The following is a 23,837-nucleotide window of genomic DNA, read 5'->3' as shown; positions in this document are numbered from 1 at the left end:
ATTTCCTTTCGCTTGTGCTTCAGGTAGTTCTTGAATTCCTTCCAACCCGAAGGTAGTTTCTCGATGACGGAGGCAACTTGGAAAGACTCGCTAATGGTCATTCCCTCGGCTTGAATCTCGTGAAAGATAAGTTGCAAATCTTGCACTTGACTCACGACCGTCTTATTGTCCACCATCTTGAACTCGAGGAAGCGGCCCACAATGTATTTTTTCGAGCCCGCGTCCTCGGTCTTGTATTTCCGATCGAGTGATTCCCAAAGCTCTTTAGAAGACGCCTTGGAACTATACACGTTGTATAGGGAGTCCGCTAGACAATTCATCACATAATTCCGACACAAATAGTCGGAATCCTTCCAAGCGAGAAACGCCATTCTCACTTTCGGATCGGTCTCGTCCTCTTGGAGAATCGGAGGATCGTCGGTCAAAAACCGTACAAGGCCTATGGTGGTCAAATAAAAGAGCATCTTTTGTTGCCATCTTTTGAAGTTCAAGCCATCGAACTTCCCCGGTTTCTCGGCCGGCATCATCACGGGAGGCCCTCGGACCGCGCCCGCATTTTGAACATGACCCGCGGGTCCGTTCACGGCCATAGCCGCCATCGATTGAACAAGACCCGCGGGTCCGTTCCCGGCCGAAGCCTCCGCCGAATTTTGCACGACAATGTTCGGGTTCGTGGCGTTGGTCGTCAATACCTCCATGTTGGAAGGCAGCGGGATGATCGGATTCCCCGAAGCATCCACTCCGTTCACAATGTTGTTGTTGTTGTTTTCCATTACTACAAAGAAAACAAACCAAGTTAAAAAATTGTTGATAAAATCAACACAAACAATAAAATAAAATATTTTAAACCTCCTTCCACGAGCAAGCTGTCTAAGAACGAATATTACTTTAAGATTGTTAGAAAAGATTACTTCAGAATATTTATTTTCTGGAAAATAAAATGACAGCTTAGATGTAAGGAAAATAAAATTACAACACAACAATATTATGAGCGGGGAAAAACAAGATTGGAAAGCACAGGCCGAGGACCGTTCGACGGTCTCCTTAAAGTAATATTGCCCTCCCCGTGGGTGCCGGAAACGACGAGCAATTTACCTCCCAGGATACAACGGCGGAAGCGAGAAGAGGTTTGCACCAAACGGACTTCTCCGGCGAACTAAACCTGTAACAGAGCTGAGCACCGACTACAAAAGAAAGAACAATTTCTGGAGAGAGGAGGAGCTGAGAGAAGCAGGGAAAAAGTATCTTCGAATGAAATGAGCAAGCCTCTATTTATAGGCTACTATCTCAGAGGTTACATCCTTTACCCTCACACAAACAGTCCGGACATTATGGCAATTAACCACCATTAACAGCCACTAATGCTCCGGTTACGAACGTTAATACCCACTAAACGCAGGGATACGAATGGTTGCTACGTTAATACCCACTCAGTATTATTGCATGCGCTCAGAATTATTGCATGCATTCATGCATGGTACAAAATTAATTCCGACCATAATAACACAAGTTATTTGTGGAATTAACAAATTAATGAAGTGGAAATTTCAATAAAAAGATAGAATTGGCCCAAGGCCCAAGCCCGAGACCGAGACATTCCCGAAACCCGAAACCCGAAACCCGAAACCCGGGTCCGGCCCGGCCCGGCCCGGCCCGGCCCGGCTCGGCTCGGCGGCGGCGTGCGTGTGTGTGTGCGCGAGGGGTTAAGAGATAACCCACCCACACTCTCCTCTCTTGTACTTGCTTGACCACTAAATAAAGAGGAGAGTATATAAACACTACCAAAACACTCATTCCCAACCCATGTGAGACTCTTGATTTCCACTTCAATTACACATATCCAATGTGTTCTTTGAGCATACTTTAACCATCAATTTCTCATTCATTCTAGCTCCGATTTTTGCAAAATTATAATCGATATTATACCCCATTCCGCAAGGAAGAATAATACGAAAGAATTATCAAATTCCGTTGAGTGGACCCCACTCAAACTTTTGCCTAAAGTCAGCAGCTTAATAGACAATAAATATTCAATATTGTCTATTTACTTCTCTAATACTCCAACAAGAGCATTATGGTCTGAGCCGAATATATGAGCTATTTGCTTAATAAAATGAAACTTAGGCTATTCCCCCAATAAAAATTGAAAAAATTGACTAATTACAACAAATTTCACATTAAAATAAGATTGTAATTGGAACTTGAGGAAGTGGCTTGAATATAATAAGAATGAATGAACAAATACTTCAATGCACAAAAACCCAAAGCAATAACAAATACGTTATCGTACAAAACAATAGGAAAGGAAAGAGAAACACGTGTTTAGGGACAAAAATATATAAGACAAAAACATAACCACCCGAGAACCCACTAATTAATTATGAAGAAAACAACACAAAAGCAATCATAAATCAATTAATACATTTTTCACCAACATTTTTTGTTTGGCCCTCCACCGTTATCCTTTTTTTTTCTTCCAATACCATCATCTCACCCTTCGTTTCTATATAAGTACCGTGAGAAGTTGAAGTTAAATGAAAAAAAAAACTTACAAATGCCTTGATGAAGCTTTCCGAAGATTTCTCATGCAGGTCTATTCTTACCCATAAAGCCCCATAAAAACAGAAAACTAAAAGGGAAAATTACGAAAATAGTATTTTTTAGGTGCAATATTTTTAAAAAACACAAAGGAATTTCTATAGGTTAACATAAACGAGTCTATTCTTGTTTTTGAGTAAATTTGTAATTGTTAATCTAAGAAAACGGCAATGATCTTAATAGAAAAAAACCCCTCCTACACACAAGTAACGCTCGTATTATTTCCAAACCAAGCACAATATTGAGATAAATAAGTGAGCAATTCATTATTTTAATTAATTTTCTAGAAGTTCATCAAATATGATGTTACGGGATAATTTGGTCAAGCACCGAGTATAGTAGTCGGAATCTCGAGCAGTAGATAAAATCCAGCACCGAGCTCAGGTAAAATAGACCCAAGAGCAAACCATTGAAAATGAACGATCCGTTTATAAGATAAGAACGAAACCTACCGATCAGAACTTCGGAGAGAAGAGAAGACCTTGGGTCAAAGACTAGTCAAACCAAAAGAAAACATGTTTCAACTTCTAAAAACGCGCACGTCAGCGTAGTAACTGCCCACCTCTGTAAAAGGAAGATGGCAGTTACCAAAAAACTACCGAAAATATGGGACTGATCACCCCACGATCACAAGAATAACCGTCTAAACCCACGACCACATGGTGAAGAGAGTGACCCCAGACGGATATAAATATGATATTCGAAGACAAAGAGAGGGATGGAAAATTTACGCTTTTCTTTTCTTTCTTCTTCTTAGAACCCCTTGTAAACATTGCTCTTTTGTATTAGATTCGTCAATATAAAGAGAAAGTTTTGCCTAAATCATATCAGTACTCGGAGTCCTCGTACTCGGAGCCTGTGTGTTTTCGTAAGATATTGTTGTACTAATTTTACAGGTCAACATATGACGTGGATGTATGAATTAATTTCGACTATGCAATCTTTCAACGTTGCATGAATCAATGCATCGTGTTAAATATAAATGATGATTTTTTTTTTATCAAGGGAATGTAGTGATTCAAGTCAATTATGTCAAATGATCATAATAGAGCTCAAATTGCGTATTCTTCTAATAATTGCAAACCAAACATTGTAAAACGGTTTGACGTTACATTGCGATAACATTGGAAGTTAAGCTAAGCGCACTTTGGTACATGAACTTCTAGACTAAATCATCATTTGCTAGAGAATGTCGTTTTGTGAGGTTTCTTTGGAAGGAGTGAGTTTGATCATCAATCGCTAGCAGATGCGCGTGGGCCTAGACAGGGATGGAGACATGAAGTATCTTTGATTAGGATCTAATTGCTCTCTACAAAGTAATAATCTGGAGATTCTTGAATTCTTGTGTGGTGAGACTCATAATAAGTTCTTGCAAAGAGATTTGCTTCTTCTTCTCCGGTGGCTCTGTGGGGCCCCCTGAGAGAATTTCCGCTATTTTCGAAATTTATTTCACCTTGGTTATCATATCACTATAGTGTGGTCTTAGGCAAAAGCACAAAATTAGGGGTTTTTAAATATATATTAAAAAAAATTGTGTATAATAGTTTATTTTCTGAAAATTTGAAGCAATTTTCTCTAAAATATTAGACCGACTTAAGACTCGGATGGTTATATATTTTTTATAAGTAATACAAAACTTTTTGAGTACCTAAATAACGGGAAGCTACTTTCAAGACTTTCTTATTGACTTTGTTATCGCGGTAGTCCAATTTCATCACAACTACCTGTTAACAATAAGAATGAGAAAACACCTTCATCACTGTACTGTATATATGAATAAAAGGATGAAAATTAAATAATTTTTTTGTTTGTTATGGAAATACAAGAAAATACAAAAAAAAAAAAAAAAAAAAAATATTCTAACCTTCATTGTTTGTTTGTTTGTTTTTTTTTTTTTTTTTTGGCGAAAAGCTGTGTGTTGTGTTTTAAGCTCTCAAAGATGAAAAAGATGTGTTTGCATTTGATGCTGAATATTGAGGGAGAAGCTAAATGGAGTCAAGCTCTCAAGTCAACGGTAACGGAAGATCATAACTACGACCAGTGTGGGACCCACTCCTCTGTTTTCAAAGACGGCACATCTTGGATCAAGGCCCAACAAACAATCAGTAAAGCCCAATCCGAAATAGATATATTATTATCCAAGCCCAACCAAACTCTGAACGGACTCTCAACATTCGAACCAAACAATATTCATCCAATAAAAGCGCTTTAAATAGAGCGAGATTTCATTATTTAAAAAAATAAAAAAAAAAAACCCAGAGCGATTGGCTGTGGTAGTCGAAGAGAAGAGACATTACTCTGAATCTCTGATTATTCACGCTCCTCATACGACTGCTCTTTGTTTGAACTTGAAGGTACTCCCATAGTTTTAATTTTATTTTTTCTCGAAATTTTTGCTTTCTATCTGTGGATGAAAACAAAATTGCTTTCTCTAATTATGCTTCTCGAAATTAAATTCTGATTCATGAAACAAAATAATCTATACAACTATTTTCGACTTCAAAAAACTTTGGTCTCCCGTAGGTTAAATATTTATTTAGTTTATTATATGTATAAGTATTAAGATGAATATTTATTTATTATATGAAAGAATTTTTTGAATATATTAACAATATAAGCCATATAAAACTACGTTTTAGTGTAATCATTCAGTATTTGTTGTGGGTATTTGAGTTAAATTAATCACAGTTTCTGTTCTTTCAAATGTGGGTATGTGAAGTCTCTAACAAACGACGATGAAGAGGCGAAGAGAGTCAGCCCAACCTCGCAACAGAAGTAATGGTATCGCATTAATTTCGTCTGGTATCGCTTCTTTGATAGTTATTATTTCAATTGTTTTCCCTCTTGTCATACAATATGCAGTAAGTTAGAAAATTTAAAGATAAATAAAAATCAATATTAACAAAAAAATTCCGATCATAAATTAACATTAAACCTAAAAATTATTGAACCAATTAATTGTGGTTAACCGAAAAAAATCAAGTATGTAATTATATTTACACTTTCATATTGCTATATAGTTAATTTTTAGTAAATATTAAATAAATGATCACGTCTACATGCATAAATTGATGTAAATACTTCACTCTTTTATTTCAATGGCCAAAACCAAAAATACCACGCATAAATATAACTATTTACATAATTATTTGTTCAGCTCATTAATGCAATTCAACCAAAATAACCGATGCGCATTGATAGTTTTTTTTGTTTTTTTTTTCTTTTTCGGAATCATACTTATTTGTACTCTTTTGATTCTCGAAGTTTAGAAAGGAATGTCCCCCTTTAATGCGCTAGAGCAATTGAAGTTTTGTTACCAACAATCATTCACATTTAATTCTTATGAAAACTTTATATCGAATGCACATATAATGCATGCTTTTTTTTTTTATTGGTTTTCGTTAAATAAAAAAGAATAACATTTATTATTTTTGTATCTTGCAATTGTGCATTGATTACTATTGTTGGGTTTGAATTCATTGATTAGGAAAGTCATTAGTAATAGAATCAGTATTCACAAAATCCAAGGTTAAAATTTACAACTATTCGCTTAAAACAAGAAATTATGTATAATTTTGGTTAACTAAGTTAACAGTTAACCGGTTAATTTTAATCAAAATTTATGTTAATTTAAGAGAGAAATTTTGGTAAAAAATAAAATTATGAAATTAACCGAGTATTCACCTTTAGCTGAACTGCCTCCACCTGAGAACATATACTTGGAGTTTTGTTATCATTTTAATCTTAATGCTTTAGGATGACGAGTAACGCTTTATTTGTTTTTATTTTTGCTCGTGAAATATTTGATCACATTCACACACAAAATTGTTGAATGAGAATCGAACGTGAATACTGCAAGATTATAATTTTCTTACACCAAAATTGTTTTTTCAACATCTTTTTATCAAACTTGTCACAAAATTCCAATTTTTAGTGACAAGTTTCGGAATAGATGTGAAAAAAACATTTTTTTTTTGGATGATTTTGATTAAAAAAATCCAAAATACTAATATTCATGTCCAATTGATATTTTTGTATACATCTACGAGATCTAAGTTTGTAGTTTTATGCTTTGCTTCGAATTCATGTAAAAAATTATGCCAAATGGTTAGCATTTTTATTTTCTTTCTTTCAGGTTGGGCATCACTTCCGAAGCACATTTTGGATTCCATTATAGAGAAAACAGGGGAGACATTAAAAGATTTTCTACAACTTGAAATCATTTGTAAATCGTGGTGCTCGGTAGTGAAGGGAATGATCTTTGCGACATTGCCTCGGGCTCCAATGCTTTTGATACCCAGCGACGAAGATGATCACTTACACAGTATCTACGATGTTAAAACCGATAAATTTCTTGAGTCAGAGATAGTAGTGCCGTTTGGGGTGTATTTTATTGGTTCTTCACGCGGTTGGCTAGTCGCCGTAGAAAATGATTATTCCGTAACACTGCACAAAGCCCGCTTTTCCACAACTGAAGAAGAAACTGACAACTCGGAATCTTCTTCGATGATTCATCTCCCGCCATTATTTCCGAATGATGGTCTCATTAAATGGTTTGGCGATTATGTTTTCAAGGCTTTAATCAGTACGGATCCTTTGACCGATTCGGATCAATGCATAGTTATGCTTCTAAGCATTTCCTTAACAGCTTTCATAAGGCCCTTCAAAGATACGGCGTGGACATGTGTCGGAGTTCTGGAAGAGAGTACTCTATATGACATTGCATACCACAACAATAGATTTTACGCCATGCAATATACAGGGCATCTCAAATCCTTTAGAATTTCCGAACAAGGCCTACGAGATGTGGAGTTAGTAGCAGATGAGTTTCCATTCGACGACGGCGACGACATTGACGATTATATTTCTAATGTTGATAATGATAAGAATTTGTACCTCGTCGAGTCACGTGGAAAGCTACTACGTGTTGATCGGTACTTTAACTTTTCTAGCGATGAAGTTCGTACAACTTATAAAGTCGTGATTTACGAATTGGACATCGATGGACGGAAGTGGGTTGAGATCACAAGTATAGGCGATTTTGCTCTATTTTTGGGTGACAATTCTTCTGTCTCGGTTTTAGCTTCGGACTCTTCGGGCTGTAAGCGAAACTGCATATATTTCACTCACGACAATAGGTCGTCGTATGAAGACAGTGTTTGCGACTTGGGAGTATATGATCTTGAAACAAAGAAGATGATTTATTTGGATAACGTTATAAGCATGGCTAATACGTTGATGGGAATTCCGATATGGGTGGTAGCCCCGCGTGATCGACAAATCTAGTTTTGTTTTGTTTTGTTTTGTTTTTTTTTTTTTTTGTTATTTAGTTTAATTTTTATGCGAGTTTATTGATGAATTTTTTGTACAAAATTTTAATGAAATGCTTTATCTGAATGAAAGAATGGTGTTGAATGCCAATGATTTTTATCAACAGCAGTTCATGAAGAATTATATTATGGGATAGGAATATTCCTCCCATTTTCTTATAGTAAGTCATGAATTATAATCCTAAATTTATTCTGGGATATATATGTACATGCTTCCATATTTTATTGGGTACCTAAATAATGGGAAGCTACTTTCATTATTTTCTTCTTGACTGTTATTGCGGTAGGCCAATTTCATAACAACTACCTGTTAAACAAGAAGAAGTATAAAATTCCTTCATCACTCTACTTTACATTAATAAAAGCATAAAAGAAATAAATACAGAATATAGTCTAACCTTCATTGTTTGTTTTTGCGGCGAAAAGCGGTGTGTTAAGCTCTCAAAGGAAAATAATATGTGTTTGCATTTGGTGCTGAATATCGAGGGAGAAGCTAAATAGAATGGAGAGAGCGTATTTATTTTGTTTATTATTATGGAGTCAAATTCTTAAGTAAACGAATACGGTCAAAGATCAAAACTACGACCAGTGTGGGACCCACTCCTCTGTTTTCAAAGCAACAAAGCCCAAGCTGAGAGAGATTATCATTCAAGCCCACCCAAACCGAGCCCACAAAATCGACAGCCTTTGATCAAAAGGGGAACTATGGTGACGAACTAACGGCGATTAAATAAGGGGAAAATATCAACAGTATCCCTTCACTTTAATCGAAATGCGTGATTTATACCTTTAGTTTTTAGAAATATCAGACATATCATTTCAGTTTAATATAAATGACATATATCTCCCCTTAAAATATGTTATATTTCAAACACCACCCTTTTCGTTTTTTTTTTTTACAAAAAATAATTTGAATTCTCCAAAATACCCCTCATAGAATCAATATTTATTTACTATTTTATTAAAAAAAATTAAAACTTCTCTTATAAATAAAAATCCTTAACTTTTTATAAAGAAAGTTTTTAATTTAATTTTTTTTTTGTATATAATATAGAAAATAAAAAATTATTTCATGAAGGGTATTTTGGAGAATTTAAATTATTTTTGTAAAAAAATAAACGAAAATGATGGTATTTGAAATATAACATATTTTGAGGGGAGACATATGTCATTTATATTAAACTGAAAGAACATGTCTGATATTTCTAAAAACTGAGGGTATAAATCGCGCATTTCGATTAAATTGAAGAGATACGGTTGATATTTTCCCTTAAATAAATATTCATCCAATAAAAGCGCGCACACACACAGATTACATCATTTATAAAAAAAAAAAAAAACCTCAGAGCGGTTGAACGTGGTAGTCGAAGAGAAGAGACGAGTACTCTGATTTTTCACGCTCCTCAGTCGACTGCTGTTTGTTTCAAGGTACTCTACTCCCAGAGTTTATTTTATTTTATCTCGAAAATTTTGATTTCTATTTGTGGGATGGAAACAAAATTGCTTTTTATACTTTTTTGGCTTTCTCGAAATTAAATTATGATTCAGGAAACAAAATAATACATATAGTAAGTATTTAACGTACGGGAGACCAAGCTTTTTCGAAATTGCCAAGAGTTGTGTAGACACTAGTTTATCAAACTGTTTTTGTTTTCTGTTTTCAATTTTTTATAGTTGGTGTTTTCAAATAACTGTTTCGTAGGGTTTCAATTTTTTTATTCAATTTTTTGTAGTTGTGTAATAACCACTTAAAAATTAGGCGTCGAAGTATATAATAACTGAAAATCTTCACTGCGAATATCATTGTTATACCTTTCGTTTTGATGATTGGTCACAAAGTCACCGGAAAATACCACGTTTGTCGTCGGAGTCGAAACGACAACTGTCAGATTTTATAACTTAATTTTTACTAAAAATAGTGAAAACCGATTTACGGTTTGTGAAACGGAGTTATGGTTGTTGAGATATTAGAATTTAAAGTTTTTTTCGTCAGAATTGTAAAACTTGGAGTTTTTCGAGGAACAAAAATAAATTCGATAGTTGAAAGTGAGGAAAATGTTGAGAGGAAAGAAAGAGATGTCAAGAGGAGATAATACAAAGAAAGCAAAAAAAAAAAGTTTAAAAGTCGAGTGAAAAAATTAGAAAACACTTAAATTTTTTTTTTCTGATTTCCTTCATTAAAACATAATACAGTTTGAAAACTTTTTTAGTTGTATTCTAACCAAGAGTTATCAAACAAACGTTGAATTCAGTTTTTTATTTTACTTTTCCAATTAGAAATATAAAAAACAGTTTTCAAGTTAACAAACAAACAGACCTAACATGAATTCATTTTCTAAACCGATTAAGATTAAGAATTAGGGGTCTTTAATAAAATTTTATTGTTTTTTTGGAAAGTGGATTATAAGTAAACAGTAAACACTGTCGTTTTCAATTTTTTTTTTTAAAGATCCTTTTCACGTTATAAACATGACAAAACATACATATTATTTTCTTATCAGATCACAACCTTCTATATTTTCTTCATTTGCAGAGTGCATGATAAACGGAAGAGAATTTAATACTTGTATGCCCATATATTCATACATATGGATCTAGGTACTGAACTTTTCTTCTTCTTCTTCTTAGTTAAACACTTACACTCGTATCGCTTGTTTGATATTATTATTTCAAAGGTTTTCACTTTTATCTTGTACGTGCACGTCTACATCATATCACGTACAACATCATATCACGTACAAATTACAATGCAGAACGTTAATCCTAAAAGCCAACATATCTTCCTAATATTATTAGGACTTGGACAGTGCTGTGAATCATAATCTAATGCTTGAAACTTAATTTAGGATGACAAAACTATTTTTTTCCCGCTTTTGTGAAAAATCATATCACATTCACACACAACATTACTGAATGAGAATTGGTCGCAAATATTACTATCTTGGAATTATTATTATTTTTTTATACGAAAAATTGTTTTTTTTTCCCTCACATCTATTATCAAACTAGTCACAAAATACCATAAGCCTGTTACAAAATTCCGTTTTTTTTTATGACAAACTTGTCACGAAATCTATTATTTTGTAACAAGTTTGGTAATAGATGAAAAAAAAAAAACATTTGTTGATTTTGGCAAGAAAAAGAAATACAAAACACTAACATTTATGTCCAATTGATACATGTTTGTATGCTACACCTACGAGATTGATGTTTGCAGTTTTATACTTTGCTTTGAATTCATGTAAAAATTTCTGTCAATGGTTAGCATTTTTGTTTTCTTTCTTTCAGATTGGGCATCACTTCCGAAGCACATTTTGGATTCCATTATAGAGAAAACAGGGGAGACAGTAAAAGATTTTCTACAACTCGAAGTCACTTGTAAATTGTGGAGCTCGGTAGTAAAGGGACCGAACTTTCCGACATGGCCTCGGGCTCCAATGCTTTTGATACCCAGCGAAGAAGATAATCACTTACACAGTGTCTACAATGTCCAAACCGGTAAATTTCTGCAGTCAAAGCTAGTAGTGCCGTTTGGGAAGCGTTTCGCCGGATCTTCGTGCGGTTGGCTCGTCTCCGTAGAAAATGATTATTCCGTAACGCTACACAAAGCCCGCTTCTCCACAACTGTAGAAAAAGAAACTAACAACTTGGAATCTTCATCGGTTATTCTTCTCCCGCCATTGCATGGCGAGAATGATCCGATTCTCAGTCACGGAGCTGACTATCATGTGTTCAAGGCTGTAATCTCTGCAGATCCTTTGACCAATCCAGATCGATGCATAGTCGTGGTTATATATTCTTTTTTTCGTCGAGTAGCTTTCATAAGACCTAGCAAAGACATGGCGTGGACAAGTGTCGAACATCCGAAAGATTTTGTAAATGACATTGTATACTACAACAACAGATTTTATGCCGTGGATTATCGAGGGCTTCTCACATCCTTTAGAATTTCCGAACAAGGCGTACGAGATGTGGAGTTAGTAGCAAACAAGGTTCCATTCGATACGTGTGATAAACGGTACCTCGTCGAGTCACGTGGAAAGCTACTACATGTTGCTCGGTTTGTGAACTTTGTTTGGCATTTTGAAGATGAATATGATTACGAAACTAGCATGGTTTCTATTGGCGATAACCGTGTAACATATAAAGTCTTGATTTTCGAATTGGACACCGATGGACGGAGGTGGGTTGAGATCACAAGTATAGGCAATTTTGCTCTGTTTTTGGGTGACAATACTTCTGTCTCGGTTTTAGCTTTGGACTCTTCAGGCTGCAAGCAAAATTGTATATACTTCACTCGTGACAATGATATTTACAACACTGTATGCGATTTGGGAGTTTATGATCTTGAAGCAAAAAAGATGGTACGTTTTGATTCAAACCTTATTAGCATGGCTACTGCTTTGAAAAGGATTCCGATCTGGGTGGTAGTCCCGCGTGGTCGACAAATCTAGTTTTTTTTTTTTATGTGTAGAGATATTATTTTAGTTCATTGATGATGATGTTTTTTGTTCTCTGGTACAATATGACTGAATGAATCGTTTTGAATGCCTATGATGTGATCAATTAATGTAAGAATTTGGTTATTTTTTTTATTTTTTATTTTTTATTTTTTTCAGAATGACTTAGATTGATGTTTATCATATTCACTTTATGCTTGAAACTTAATTTAGGATGCAAAGCCTTCATTGGGCATCACTTCCGAGCCTTTTGAGTTCTATTTTAGAGAAAACAGGGGAGACTGACTGTAAAAGATTTTCTACAACTCGAAATTACTTGTAAATCGTGGCGCTCGGTTGCAAGGGGACCGATATTTGCGACATTGAATCGGCCTCCAATCCTTTTGTTACCCAGCGAAGAAGGTAAGCACTTACACTGTGTCTACGCTGTCCAAACCGGTAAATTTCCAAAGTCGAAGCTAGTAGTACTGTTTGGTAAGCGTCTCTGTTGAAACAATTTTTCCGTAACACTTCACAAGGCTCGCTTTTCCACAACGGAAGAAGAAGAAGAAGAAGAAGAAGAAATCAACAGCTCGGAGTCATCTTCGGTTATTCATCACCCGCCAGTGTTTCCGAATGATGGTTTCATCGATGTGGTTGACTATCACGTTTTTAAGGCTACAATCACCGCCGATCCTTTGACCGATCCAGATCAATGCATAGTTGTGGTTATATATTTAGCATTCTTCAAGTAGCTTTCATCAGACCTTTCAAAGAGACGACGTGGACACGCGTTGCAGAGCTGAAAGTTGGACGTGGTATATTCGAAGTTGTTTGTCACGATAACCGATTTTACGCCTTGGATGTTCGAGGCCGTCTCACATCTTTTAGAATTTCCGAACAAGGCGTACGAGATGCGAAGTTGGTAGCGAAAGAGCATCGATTTCCTATATATACTTTGTCGAGTCAAGTGGAAAGCTACTACATGTCGCTCGATACATGCATTCTGTGTCGGATTTACGCGATTTTGCTTTGTTTTTGGGCGACAATTCTTCTGTCTTGGTTTTAGCTTCGGACTTTCCGGGCTGTAAGCCAAACTGCATATACTTCACCCACGACGACGATGGTTTCAGGTCTTGTGCTCAAAATATTCGCAATTCGGGGGTGTTTATGATCTTAAAGCGAAAAAGATGATACGTTTTGATTCCGACGTTATTAGCATCGCGACTGCTTCAAAGCGGATTCCAATATGGGTGTTAGTCCCGTGTGATCAACAAATCTAGTTCTGCTTTTGCTTTTGTAATTTATTTATTTCATGTGTAGAGATTTTTTTTGGTTTATTGATAATTTTTTTTTGTTCTATGGTACACAATTTAATAATATGCTTTATATATGAATGCAAGAATTTTGCTGAATGCTAATGATGTGATCAACAACAGTTCAAGAAGAATTTTGATCATGGGATCGTAGTGTTTATCAGAGTTGTATTATTTCCTATGTTAGCAGTTTTGATCTTTTTCTATGAGTCCACATTCTCTGCTATGGTGGAGCAGTATAGGGCACTAGGCTCTCGATGCCAAAGGACACTCGAAATACCCGGAATTGAGTTTGATTGTGAAGATAACTCATGTTTTATTAATGAAGATCTGCATGAATCGCTGCGATAACACAACACGTTCTCAGAGACAGCCGAGCTGACTCTCGAGCCCACCTTGTTCGCTCAGGCGCTTGAAAAAAGTAGCAAAAACACCACATAGCTCCTTGAAAAGAGCTTTACAATCTTTAATGAAAGAAACCAAAAGGGTGATCAAACAACAACGAAGAGCTTCTATGCGAAAGTTGCAGATACAAGCTCCATTACTTTTGCATCGTCAAAACGCTGTTTCATCGAGTCATTCGTTATTCTGAGATTAAAAATTCTCTTGGTTCCTATCATCAGGACAATGATATATATATATTTTGGAAACCAGTTTTCCTGCCAAACCACCTGCTACAATAACTTCAAAATCAGCATTTGCTTGAGAATTCTCCGCAAGTGATCACCGTTCACGATGTAGTTAACGTCGATTTTCGTATCGTCAACCGTCGTCGCATCGAGAACGTTCCGGAATGGCCTCTCGGGCGCAGAGTCAGAGTCCAGCGGGGTCTACGCCCCGTGTGTTTGGTCCAATGCCGGCACTGTGGTGGCTCTTCATAGATACGACAATACTTGATTTCGATATCTGGCTCTCTCAAATCTTGAATGCTTGAGGGATGAGAGTAAGCATTTGGATGGAGCTTCGTTACGTTTTTCTTATTTTTCTTCTTCTTCTTCGGCGACAGCTTTGAGGGTGGTCCAACAGAGAGTATGTCTGTGCAACAATGTTTCCTCAATTCGAACACTAAACCCACCGGATCTATATCCCCTGTCACTGTCAGCTTCATTTCCTGTGTGTCCATGGCAATCGACACAACCCCTGTTAAAAAAAAAAAAAAAACATATCGTATGATAAAAACAGTAGATCAGGTTTGATGATCTCTCACTCGGTTATATACACGTTGTATGATTAATACAATTCAGTTTGAAGTACCTGAATGGCCAGAAGCTACTTCCATGACTTTGTTCTTGACTATGTCATCATTTTGGTAGTCCAATTTCGTCACGAGTACCTGCTAACAAGAATGAGAGAAGAACGGAGTTCATTAAGATGAGGGTTTTTTTTTTTTTTTTTTTTTAGATTTAAGAATCTACAAAATTATTCTAACCTTCATTGTATTCATGAGGAAAGCTATATACGTTAAGATTGAAGTTATATATGTCGTAGAAGGTAAAGCGAGTGTCCGAGTGAGATTGGTATTTATATCGGAGTCGATTCTCGAATGAATTGAGTATTATTCATAATCATAAGACTACGATCATTTGTTATCTTTTTGACAACTCCTTTGAAATCTTCTACGGTCTTTTTGAAGGGGATTGTTGACTGACGAAGTTTCTAACCATCTACTTTCCGCGAATAAACAAATAATTTATAATATAGAGGTGTAGTCAATCATTTATTAAGTTTTGTAATTCTATCGAGCTTATAACTAATTTTATAAATAATTTTGGCAGTATTGTACCTATCTCTTCACTTGATCATTTTAAACCTATATTTTATGAAGGAAAAGAAAATGAATTATCTAAATTCATCTACATCTCTCTTCTTCTTCTTCTTCTTCTTTTTTTTTTTTTTTTTTTTTTTTTTTCATTCCTACATATTTTATCAACTAAAAGATATAATAAAGATACATAATCCCGAAACCATATTTTAAATAATGGTTATAAAAAACAAACACCTGATCTTCGGACCTCGCGAGAAGAGTTGGGCTCTCACGCTCAGCCAAAAATTGTTTATTGATTCTTAAATTTCTATCTCAAAATTATATATCTTTTTTCATATATGCTATCTTGTTTTTCTAGTTTGTCCCCAGAATTTAGGTTCTGAGTCCACCCGTATTTACTCAAATGGTCACTCTAGTTTTGTATGGTGAAATGGAAAGTTCTTGAAATGAATATAATGTAGTGGAAATTGCATGTGGATTGTGTTTTAAAATAATCGTAAAAACCGTGGGTGCAAAGGTTGTTGACGCCGACATAAATTTATTTATTTATTTATTATTTTTTTTTTCTAATTGTAAACAATGATCTTGCTATTTACATTGTTTTTAATTTTATTTACCTTTGTTTAGTGTTTACAATTTTATTTAAAACCATTATTACAATTTGAAAGTTTTTAAAAATATACTACTCTTAAAAAGATTAAAGTTATACATTATTTTGAAAATATGATACTTTTACAACACTATTCATGTAATTTTCCTTATAAAGTATGATGGCTTGTTGCAATACGTGTGTTTGATCATGTAGATGGATAGAAAAATTAAGTTAAAATTTGAACGAACTAGAAATCCACTAGTCCCACTACTTTCTATCCACCAAAATTAGGAGAGATGAAGAGTGAGAAAAAAAAGCTTGGAAGTTATAAATTTATCATTGCCATTTTTTTAGAGTTATGTATATCATTATAATAAAAAACTTAATAATAATTCTATAAATCAATCCATGCATTTTTTTGTTCTTCATATCGACCACACAAAAATAATTTATTTTCTATTTCTATCCCCTCCTAATTAATCCATCAATTCATGTCTTCTTCCAATTTACCAAATAGGTCTTGAGTGAGTGCAAATGAGGGATTGAAATAACGGAGAAACCGGAAGAAATTCGATCGGTGTACCGATTTTTGGCATTTACTGGTAGCGGTATGAACAAAACAGTTAGATACCGGAAAAATCGCCGGTTACCAAAAGAAAATCGGATCAGTTACCGAAACCCAGAAAATCAGGTCAATTTTTTTTAAATTTAAAAAAAATTGGTTTAAAAAATTTCAGCCAATGATCGTGGGTCGACTTTTGAAAATTTTGATATTTTAAGCCCATGATCGTGGACGTTAAATAATAGAAGGTTGATTGCTCAAATGAGTGTATTGAATTGCAAAACGTAATGTATTATAACGAAGATATTGTAGATTATTTATATATTTTATCCTAAGTATGAAAACATTTTTTTAATTATGATGTGTTTCTTGGGTATCTCTCGGTAAATTTGGTATTTATCGGTAAATCACGTCGGTAACAGTAATTTTATCGGTACGGTTTATTCTTACGCTCACTGAATATTTTGGTAAATTATTGGTATTTCCCGTTAATTTAGCAAAATTTAAGTCTCGATACGATATTGGTAACGGTATTTTCAGCTTTGGTTGGAGTGTGAAGTGGTGTATATAGAGAAGCCGCGGAAGATCTGTCTGAATTTATTTTAATCCTAAAATTTAATTCAAAGGTGAAAGTTTACCCAATACTTGTCGAAGGCACGTTGTCTAGACAATTGACCCTATCAACGGAAGATCTTATTATATGTATTACTCGTAATTAGTATTTTAATGTGGTATATGGTTGCGAACGGGACTATAAGATATAGCAAGAAATATATTAGTTGCTTATTTAGCTCGTGCGCTGACCAAGTTAGTCAAATCATATTACGAGTCGATACATTGAATTGAACTTTATATACATTGAATCATATTACTATACAATATCTAGTTGAAGTTATTCCCTGGATGATAGCTTATATACTGAATCATAATATATATATATATATATATATATATATATATATATATATATTATCTACCTGAACGACGACAGTTTGATCTTATACATATTAAATTAAAACAGTAGACGACAAATATATAAAGAGTCTAAAGAGACATTTCTTTATATACGTCATAGAAAGAAAAAAAAAACTTTTATTACTTTGTATATATATAATAGAAGTCCTTCTAGTAGTTTTTCAACAACCATTGCGGAAAATTATGAATACTAATTACTGATATGAAACCTTTGAAAACTCTTTATAGAACCTTTCAAAAGAGAAATGTTTGTTCATAAACAACAGTGTCGTAAAAAAATATTTTAATGAAAATTGAGAATTCCTAATTTAAAATCGATATATGAAGCGACACTTTGAATTTGTGTTCATAAATCACAAAAAAAAAAAAAAAAAAAAAGCAATTAAAAGAAGAGTGAACAGATTTCACGTTTGGTAACATTCATTCAGACTATATAATTTTTGTAAAGTATTTGACATAATTCTTAATAAATTATTATTATTATGTATTTAAAATTAAAAATGTCACATCTGATTAATGTAATATAATGGTAAAAAAATTGAATGAAATATAACACTATTACAATAATTTTATATATTTACTTTGATAATGATCAATTTAACTGGTATATGATTATTTTATATTTCAATATAATAAATAATGACACAATTTACTTAATTTAATATATAATTTTATCTTTAGGAACATTTCTTCAAAGTAGAGAACATTTGAATGCGTTTACCTCGTGAGCAGAAATGTAGAAATAGTCGAAATAGAATTTAAATGTTTACTAAATAATATTAATACTCTATAATATTTATTCAAAAACCACAAATTAACATTTAAAGTACTTACATCATCGTATCAAACAGCAGGACCCTTGGTCATTATCACCATATTAATTCTTTGTTGAATGAGTGAATTTGATTACGGCACGAAGAGGTATCCATTGACTTGAAATGAAATGCAATGATATCGAACGTTTTGTCTAACTACTACCAATATCTTCAATGCATCTCCAACGTTTTTTTTTTCTTTTCTTTACATATCATGTTATAAAATATATTTTAAATAAATATCTCTCCATATCACCATGAACAATAATATTAACGTTTTGTTTAATTACTAAAAGCATCTCCAATGTTAAAAGATGTCCATTTCGACACATCATATTATAAAATATATTTAAATTAAATATTTTTTCTTATCACCATGAGCAATTTGATATTAAAAAAAAAAAAAAAATTCAAACGGTGCGCATCTTCAAAAATTATCTAACATGAGCTCACCTTAATATTTTATCATTTTATTTAGGTACAACAACCTAGACAAAATGATAAAATATTGTACATCTTATTTTTATTTTTTTTTAGTAAATAAAATATTGTACAACAACCTAGAAGTCAAAATTTACAACCTCATCCATGATACAGCTATAGAAAGAAAATCAAAATTGACTAATTTAGACGATTTGATAAAATTGATGTCAAACAACGAAGGAACAATATTCACTAGCAAATAAATCCTTATAATTGGAAATCGACAAATAATTTGAACATCAATTGAGAAAATATAGAAGTGACTTTAAAATCACACACACACACACAAAATTATCAATATACACGATATTCCAAATTTAATACAAAATGATGAAACTTTAGCTTTTGAAACTTTTAAATACAATCCGTTGACAACAAATTGACACATATTTTAAACATAAACAATGAAATATTCTCAATTCAGTATTAAACAACAAAATTGTACTTCTTAAAATTTTAAATAGATTCTAAGTCGCTAAAAAACGTCGTCAAATCCACTATAGGACATATATAATTGCAACCTAAATCCTTAATCTAACACATATTGAAAACATTCAAATCATCAAAATAAACCAAATCCGATGTCACCTCAACATTATATAAAAAAAATCGAGATCAAAACACTGCAAAAAAATGAAGAAGAAGCTCAAGCGCGATGACGGTTCCGTTTGCCGGTCTAGAGAGGAGATTGGAAAGCACTTGATGGATAGTTTCGGTGAGCTTTTCAAAGCCAAGGAGACGAATTTCCCGAGCGGGCTCGAAGAAGTTATTGAGAAGTGCATCGGGGATGACGACAATAGACGAATTGAGGCTATTCCCACCGAGACCGAAATCAAAAGAACGGTGTGGGACATGCCCGATCTCAAAGCCCCCGGTCCGGATGGGTTTCAAGGTATATTTTACAAACGGTATTGGGAGTTAGTCGGCAAGTGTCTTGTGGAGTGTGTGCAACGCTTTTTTGAGTCGGGTATTCTTGAGGAAAAGATGAGTTCTGCGCATATTGTGCTCATTCCTAAAACCGGGGGTGCGGACTCCGTCAACAACTTCCGACCGATTAGTCTTTGCAACTTTAGTTTCAAGGTCATAACCCGGATCATCACTTCCCGTATTCGTGGTCTCCTTGAGAATATGATCTCCCCTTTCCAATCGGCTTTTGTCCCGGTGCGATGGATTGCGGAGAACACGATTCTCGCACGGGAAGTCATGCACAAGATGAAGTCTATGAAAGAATAATGTGGCCTTGTGGGGATTAAAATCGACGTGAGCAAGGCGTACGATCGGATCGATTAGAGGTTCCTCCTTGAAGTGCTTAGTTGCTTCGGGTTCTCGGCAAAAGTCTCCAAGATCATAGAACAATGTGTGTGCAAGGCCTCAAGTGCGATCCTCCTCAACGGATGCCCACTCAAGCCTTTACGACTTGAACGAGGGCTCCATCAAGTCCCTTATCTCCCTATTTGTTCATCATGTTCTCCGAGGTGCTTAGCCGTCTTCTCGCCAAGGAGGAAGCGTTGGCACATTTTCATGGGATCAAAATCGGCAACCGTACCCCGAGCATCTCGCATCTCATGTTCGCCGATGACACGATCCTCTTTAGTAGGGTCAAGGTGGGAGAGGTTGAAGCGGTGTGGGGTGTTCTCGAGAAGTATCAAAGGTGGTCCGGGCAAGAGGTAAACACGTCTAAATTCGGGCTCTTTTTTTTCTAAAAATTGCTCCTTGGCCTTTTAAGAGGGTGATAGGTATAAGGCTCGGTATAGAGGATTGCTCGGAGGATATCACCTAGTTGGGAAATCCATTGCTCATCGGTAGTAATAAATAGAAGGCATTCGACTTTTTGAAGAAAAAAGTTCATTCGAGGCTTGAAGGGTGGATGGCCAAGACGATTTTGAGAGCGGGGAGGACTACCCTCGTGAGAGCCGTCATTCAAAGTATTCCCACGTATTCCATGTTTACTTTCAAACTTCCGAATACTTTTTGTCGATCCTTAGACAAAATGGCGAGGAGGTTTTTGTGGCAAGGAAAAAATGGCGAAGGAAGATACTTAGCACTCCGGAGTTGGGACAAGATTTGTCAACCCAAAAGCGTGGGTGGTCTTGGGTTGCGTAAGTTTGAGGACATGAACATGGCCCTCATGTCGAAGATAGGATGGAACATTGCCGCAGACTCAAACCTTATGTGGGTTCATATTCTTAAAGCCAAGTATTGCCACAATTCGAACTTCCTCGATGTATGCTTCAAAGGTGGTCAATCTACGGCGTGGAAAGAGATTTTGTCTACCAAAGAGCTCATCAGGCACAACTCTTGCTACGTAATTGGAGACGGTAGCAAAGCTAGAGTTTTGGGTGAGTTTTGGGTGGTCCCGGATCTGCTGCTAAGGCCGGTGGTCGAGGATAACCGGAGAATGAGGGTCGGTGAATTATTGGACCACAGTGGCGGTCAATGGAAGGAGGACGTGATTCGAAGTCTCTTTACGGAGGAGGTGGCGAGACGTATCATTAATATTCGGCCATTGCCGAGACTTCGCGAAGATTGTCTCATTTGGTCCAGGACGCAATATGGAGCTTTCTTTGTTCGATCGACGGTGGCGGCGGCGCGTCGGGAGCTAACGCTCCATGCGGAAGAGACTTGGCGAGAAATCTGGAAGTTGCGAATTCAGGAAAAATATAAATTCTTGTTGTGGAGGATCGCGGCGGAGGTGCTCCCTACGGTGGCGAAGCTGGCACATAAAGGCTTGTTGATTCCGACGGTGTGCCGGGTCTGCGGCAACGGCGACGAGTCGATGGCGCACTCCCTGTTTCTCTGTGCGTCGGCGAGGAAGCTGTGGAGCTGCGAAGAGTTGGGGGTGGTTTGGAATTTCGGTGTCGGGGTGTCTGGTCTGGAGATTGTGCGAGGGGTATTAGCAACGAGCAGTATTAGGAGCGTCAGGGCAGCGGGTCCGAGGCGCTTTATCACGAGAGCCTGCGTTATTTTGGAGGCCATTTGGAGGTGGAGGAACGCGACGCTGTTCTCGACTGTGCCTCCTGATCTTCACCAGGCTGTAGCGACTATTCTTGCCAGTATTGCGGAGCGTGACAGCAACGCCGAGCAGAGCAGCAGTGAAGTCCAGAGTCGCAGGAGTGAAGGCGCGGCGGCTACAGGGGGCGAGCAATGGAAGCCACTTGATGCAGGGGTAGTGAAGATCAATACGGACGCAGCGTTCTCTCCGGCCGGTGCCGCAGTCGGAGTAGTGACCAGAGATTCTGCAGGGACGTGCCTTTGGTGTTGGCGGAGTCCGGTCTCGGCGGGCTCGGTGACGGAGGCTGAATTGATCGGCGTTTTGCAGGCGGTGTTGTTGGCCAAATTCAGGGGTATTAAAAGAGTGGTGATTGAGGGAGATAATCAAGGCATTATGTTCAGTTAAAGGGACGGGAGAGAGTGCCCGGAGTGGAGAAGTCTCTAGATTTTTGAAGCTATTCGAGATCAAGCAGCTTTTTTTGAGTTTATTTCTTTTGGTTGGGTTTCTAGGAAGGTGAATGTCGTCGCCCATGTTTTATGTAAATGAGCGAATAAAGATCACGTTTCGGGCTTTTGTAATTTCGGGGAGATTCCGACCCCTATCCGGAATCGTCTTTTGACCTCCGAGTCTTTGAGTTTATTCGAGGTAACAGGTGCGCTTTCCTCTATGTCGCACCTTAGGGGGCGTAGAGGCTTTAGGCGGCTCATTTAAAAAAAAAAAAAAAAAGACAAACATACGATATTTTGAAGGACTTTCCCGCGCTGCACTTGTAGAGGAAGTGCAGTGAATTCCCGATCACATCCACGTGTCGTGACATTAAAAGCTCTCGACAACATTTAAAAATAACTGGCGTGGTGCTCTCTAAAGTTTGTGTAGATAGTAAACAAATACATATACAAAAAAAATGTAAATGTAAATGTTCTACCTGATTAATCGAGTATAAAAGTGTCCATTACTTATTTTCTATTCTTTTCTCAAATCAACATCGGGAACAAAATAAAATAAAATAAAAACCGACGAACAAATAGAGAAAGAATATATATATATATATATATATATATATATATATATATATATACACAAATAACTACTAACCAAAAACTCACCCATACGAATATGATGAAAGAAAAAAAAAAAAAAAAAACAAAAAAACAAAAAAACAAAAAAGCTCAGCAGATAATACAAGCGTTGGGATCTTGCTCTCTAACATAGTAAGATGGCTGTGGGTATTGAATGCTTCGATTGTGAGACTGCCAAACTTGCATGAGCTCTGCTTTCTTTGGCTCTTCTTTCTTTGCCGGTGGTGGTCCCGCCGAGACTATTTCCGAGTGGCAATGCTTTCTCAATTTCCTCACTAATCTCACCGGATCGATTTCTCCGGTCACTGTCAGTTTCATCTCCTTCATGTCCATCGCAACCGACACAACCCCTGATAAAAAAAAAAATTACCACGTAGCATCAATACACAAGGTCATATTTTTATTTTTTTCTCAGTGGATTATATATACTATAATTGAAAGTACCTGTATGACTAGAGGCTGCAGTCATGACTTTCTTCTTGACTCTGTCATCATGGAAGTCCAATTTCATCACAACTATCTGTTATCATGTAAAAGGGAATTTAAAAATCATCAGTACCGTAGTTTATTAAGAACAGAGACAAAAAAAAAAAAGTGGAAATTAAACGAACCATCATGACTGTAGTTGGGCTAATAAAAGCTACGTATATTCAGCTTGGAATCAGAAATGTGAGAGAGGAATGAGAATAAGAAAAAGAATCGCTGTGCTTTTTTTGGTGTTTGATGTTGTTGTGTTGTGAGAGAAGCTGTGTGAATTTGTATTGTATTTATATTGTTGGGTTCCGTCAATTCTCAAGTCAATGCGTAAAGATGGTCGTGGTTTTTTTCTTTTTCTCTGTTTTTTTTTTCACGTACGTGGGACCCACTTCCTTTGAAATTTCATGCACCACG

General features: G+C 35.9%; 4 protein-coding genes across 6 annotated transcripts; 2 read left to right on the top strand and 2 right to left on the bottom strand.

The window, feature by feature from the left end:
* Window positions 1-4,836: 4,836 nt before the first annotated feature.
* On the top strand, window positions 4,837-8,013 carry LOC149380214 (putative F-box protein At1g44080). 2 transcript variants are annotated; one of them, XM_089603442.1, is made up of 3 exons: window positions 4,837-4,952; window positions 5,318-5,379; window positions 6,734-8,013. In XM_089603442.1, exons 2-3 carry the CDS (start codon window positions 5,334-5,336, stop codon window positions 7,882-7,884), a joined length of 1,197 nt encoding a protein of 398 aa, XP_089459568.1. In that variant the 5' UTR covers window positions 4,837-4,952; window positions 5,318-5,333; the 3' UTR covers window positions 7,885-8,013. The 2 variants fall into 2 exon arrangements, with proteins under 2 accessions (XP_089459568.1, XP_089459567.1); XM_089603441.1 differs by having other exon boundaries at window positions 5,318-5,400.
* A 1,237-nt stretch (window positions 8,014-9,250) lies between these two features.
* LOC149380213 (putative F-box protein At5g55150) lies at window positions 9,251-12,646 on the top strand. 2 transcript variants are annotated; one of them, XM_089603715.1, is made up of 3 exons: window positions 9,251-9,356; window positions 10,462-10,526; window positions 11,217-12,646. In XM_089603715.1, the coding sequence occupies exons 2-3, from the start codon at window positions 10,517-10,519 to the stop codon at window positions 12,380-12,382; spliced, it is 1,176 nt and encodes a 391-aa protein (XP_089459841.1). In that variant the 5' UTR covers window positions 9,251-9,356; window positions 10,462-10,516; the 3' UTR covers window positions 12,383-12,646. The 2 variants fall into 2 exon arrangements, with proteins under 2 accessions (XP_089459841.1, XP_089459842.1); XM_089603716.1 differs by lacking the exon at window positions 10,462-10,526.
* A 1,354-nt stretch (window positions 12,647-14,000) lies between these two features.
* LOC149380212 (heavy metal-associated isoprenylated plant protein 12-like) lies at window positions 14,001-15,262 on the bottom strand. The gene is made up of 3 exons (XM_089603805.1): window positions 15,113-15,262; window positions 14,938-15,016; window positions 14,001-14,823 (listed from the first exon to the last, which is right to left on the bottom strand). The coding sequence occupies exons 1-3, from the start codon at window positions 15,125-15,127 to the stop codon at window positions 14,414-14,416; spliced, it is 504 nt and encodes a 167-aa protein (XP_089459931.1). The 5' UTR covers window positions 15,128-15,262; the 3' UTR covers window positions 14,001-14,413.
* A 7,665-nt stretch (window positions 15,263-22,927) lies between these two features.
* LOC149380211 (heavy metal-associated isoprenylated plant protein 12-like) lies at window positions 22,928-23,712 on the bottom strand. Its single transcript, XM_089603496.1, has 4 exons — window positions 23,558-23,712; window positions 23,391-23,466; window positions 23,024-23,296; window positions 22,928-22,992 (listed from the first exon to the last, which is right to left on the bottom strand). Exons 1-3 carry the CDS (start codon window positions 23,561-23,563, stop codon window positions 23,037-23,039), a joined length of 342 nt encoding a protein of 113 aa, XP_089459622.1. The 5' UTR covers window positions 23,564-23,712; the 3' UTR covers window positions 22,928-22,992; window positions 23,024-23,036.
* Window positions 23,713-23,837: the final 125 nt, after the last annotated feature.

The sequence above is a fragment of the Urtica dioica genome, chromosome 12 (genome assembly GCF_054948205.1).
Source record: "Urtica dioica subsp. dioica isolate 48M chromosome 12, U.dioica_male_clone48M_v1_H2, whole genome shotgun sequence".
Classification (NCBI taxonomy): Eukaryota; Viridiplantae; Streptophyta; class Magnoliopsida; order Rosales; family Urticaceae; genus Urtica; species Urtica dioica.
The sequence above is the reverse complement of the archived record's forward strand: the minus strand, read 5'-3'. Positions and strand labels throughout refer to the sequence as shown.

What these genes read in the sequence shown, in the direction of transcription:
- LOC149380214 (XM_089603441.1), top strand. Translation starts at nt 5,334, where the DNA reads ATGAAGAGGCGAAGAGAGTCAGCCCAACCTCGCAACAGAAGTAATGGT. An exon ending in TATCGCATTAATTTCGTCTG is followed by an intron (nt 5,401 to 6,733) that starts GTATCGCTTCTT and finishes TCTTTCTTTCAG; the next exon opens with GTTGGGCATCACTTCCGAAG.
- LOC149380212 (XM_089603805.1), bottom strand. An exon ending in AGTAGCTTCTGGCCATTCAG is followed by an intron (nt 14,824 to 14,937) that starts GTACTTCAAACT and finishes TTTTTTTAACAG; the next exon opens with GGGTTGTGTCGATTGCCATG.
- LOC149380211 (XM_089603496.1), bottom strand. An exon ending in TGCAGCCTCTAGTCATACAG is followed by an intron (nt 23,297 to 23,390) that starts GTACTTTCAATT and finishes TTTTTTTATCAG; the next exon opens with GGGTTGTGTCGGTTGCGATG.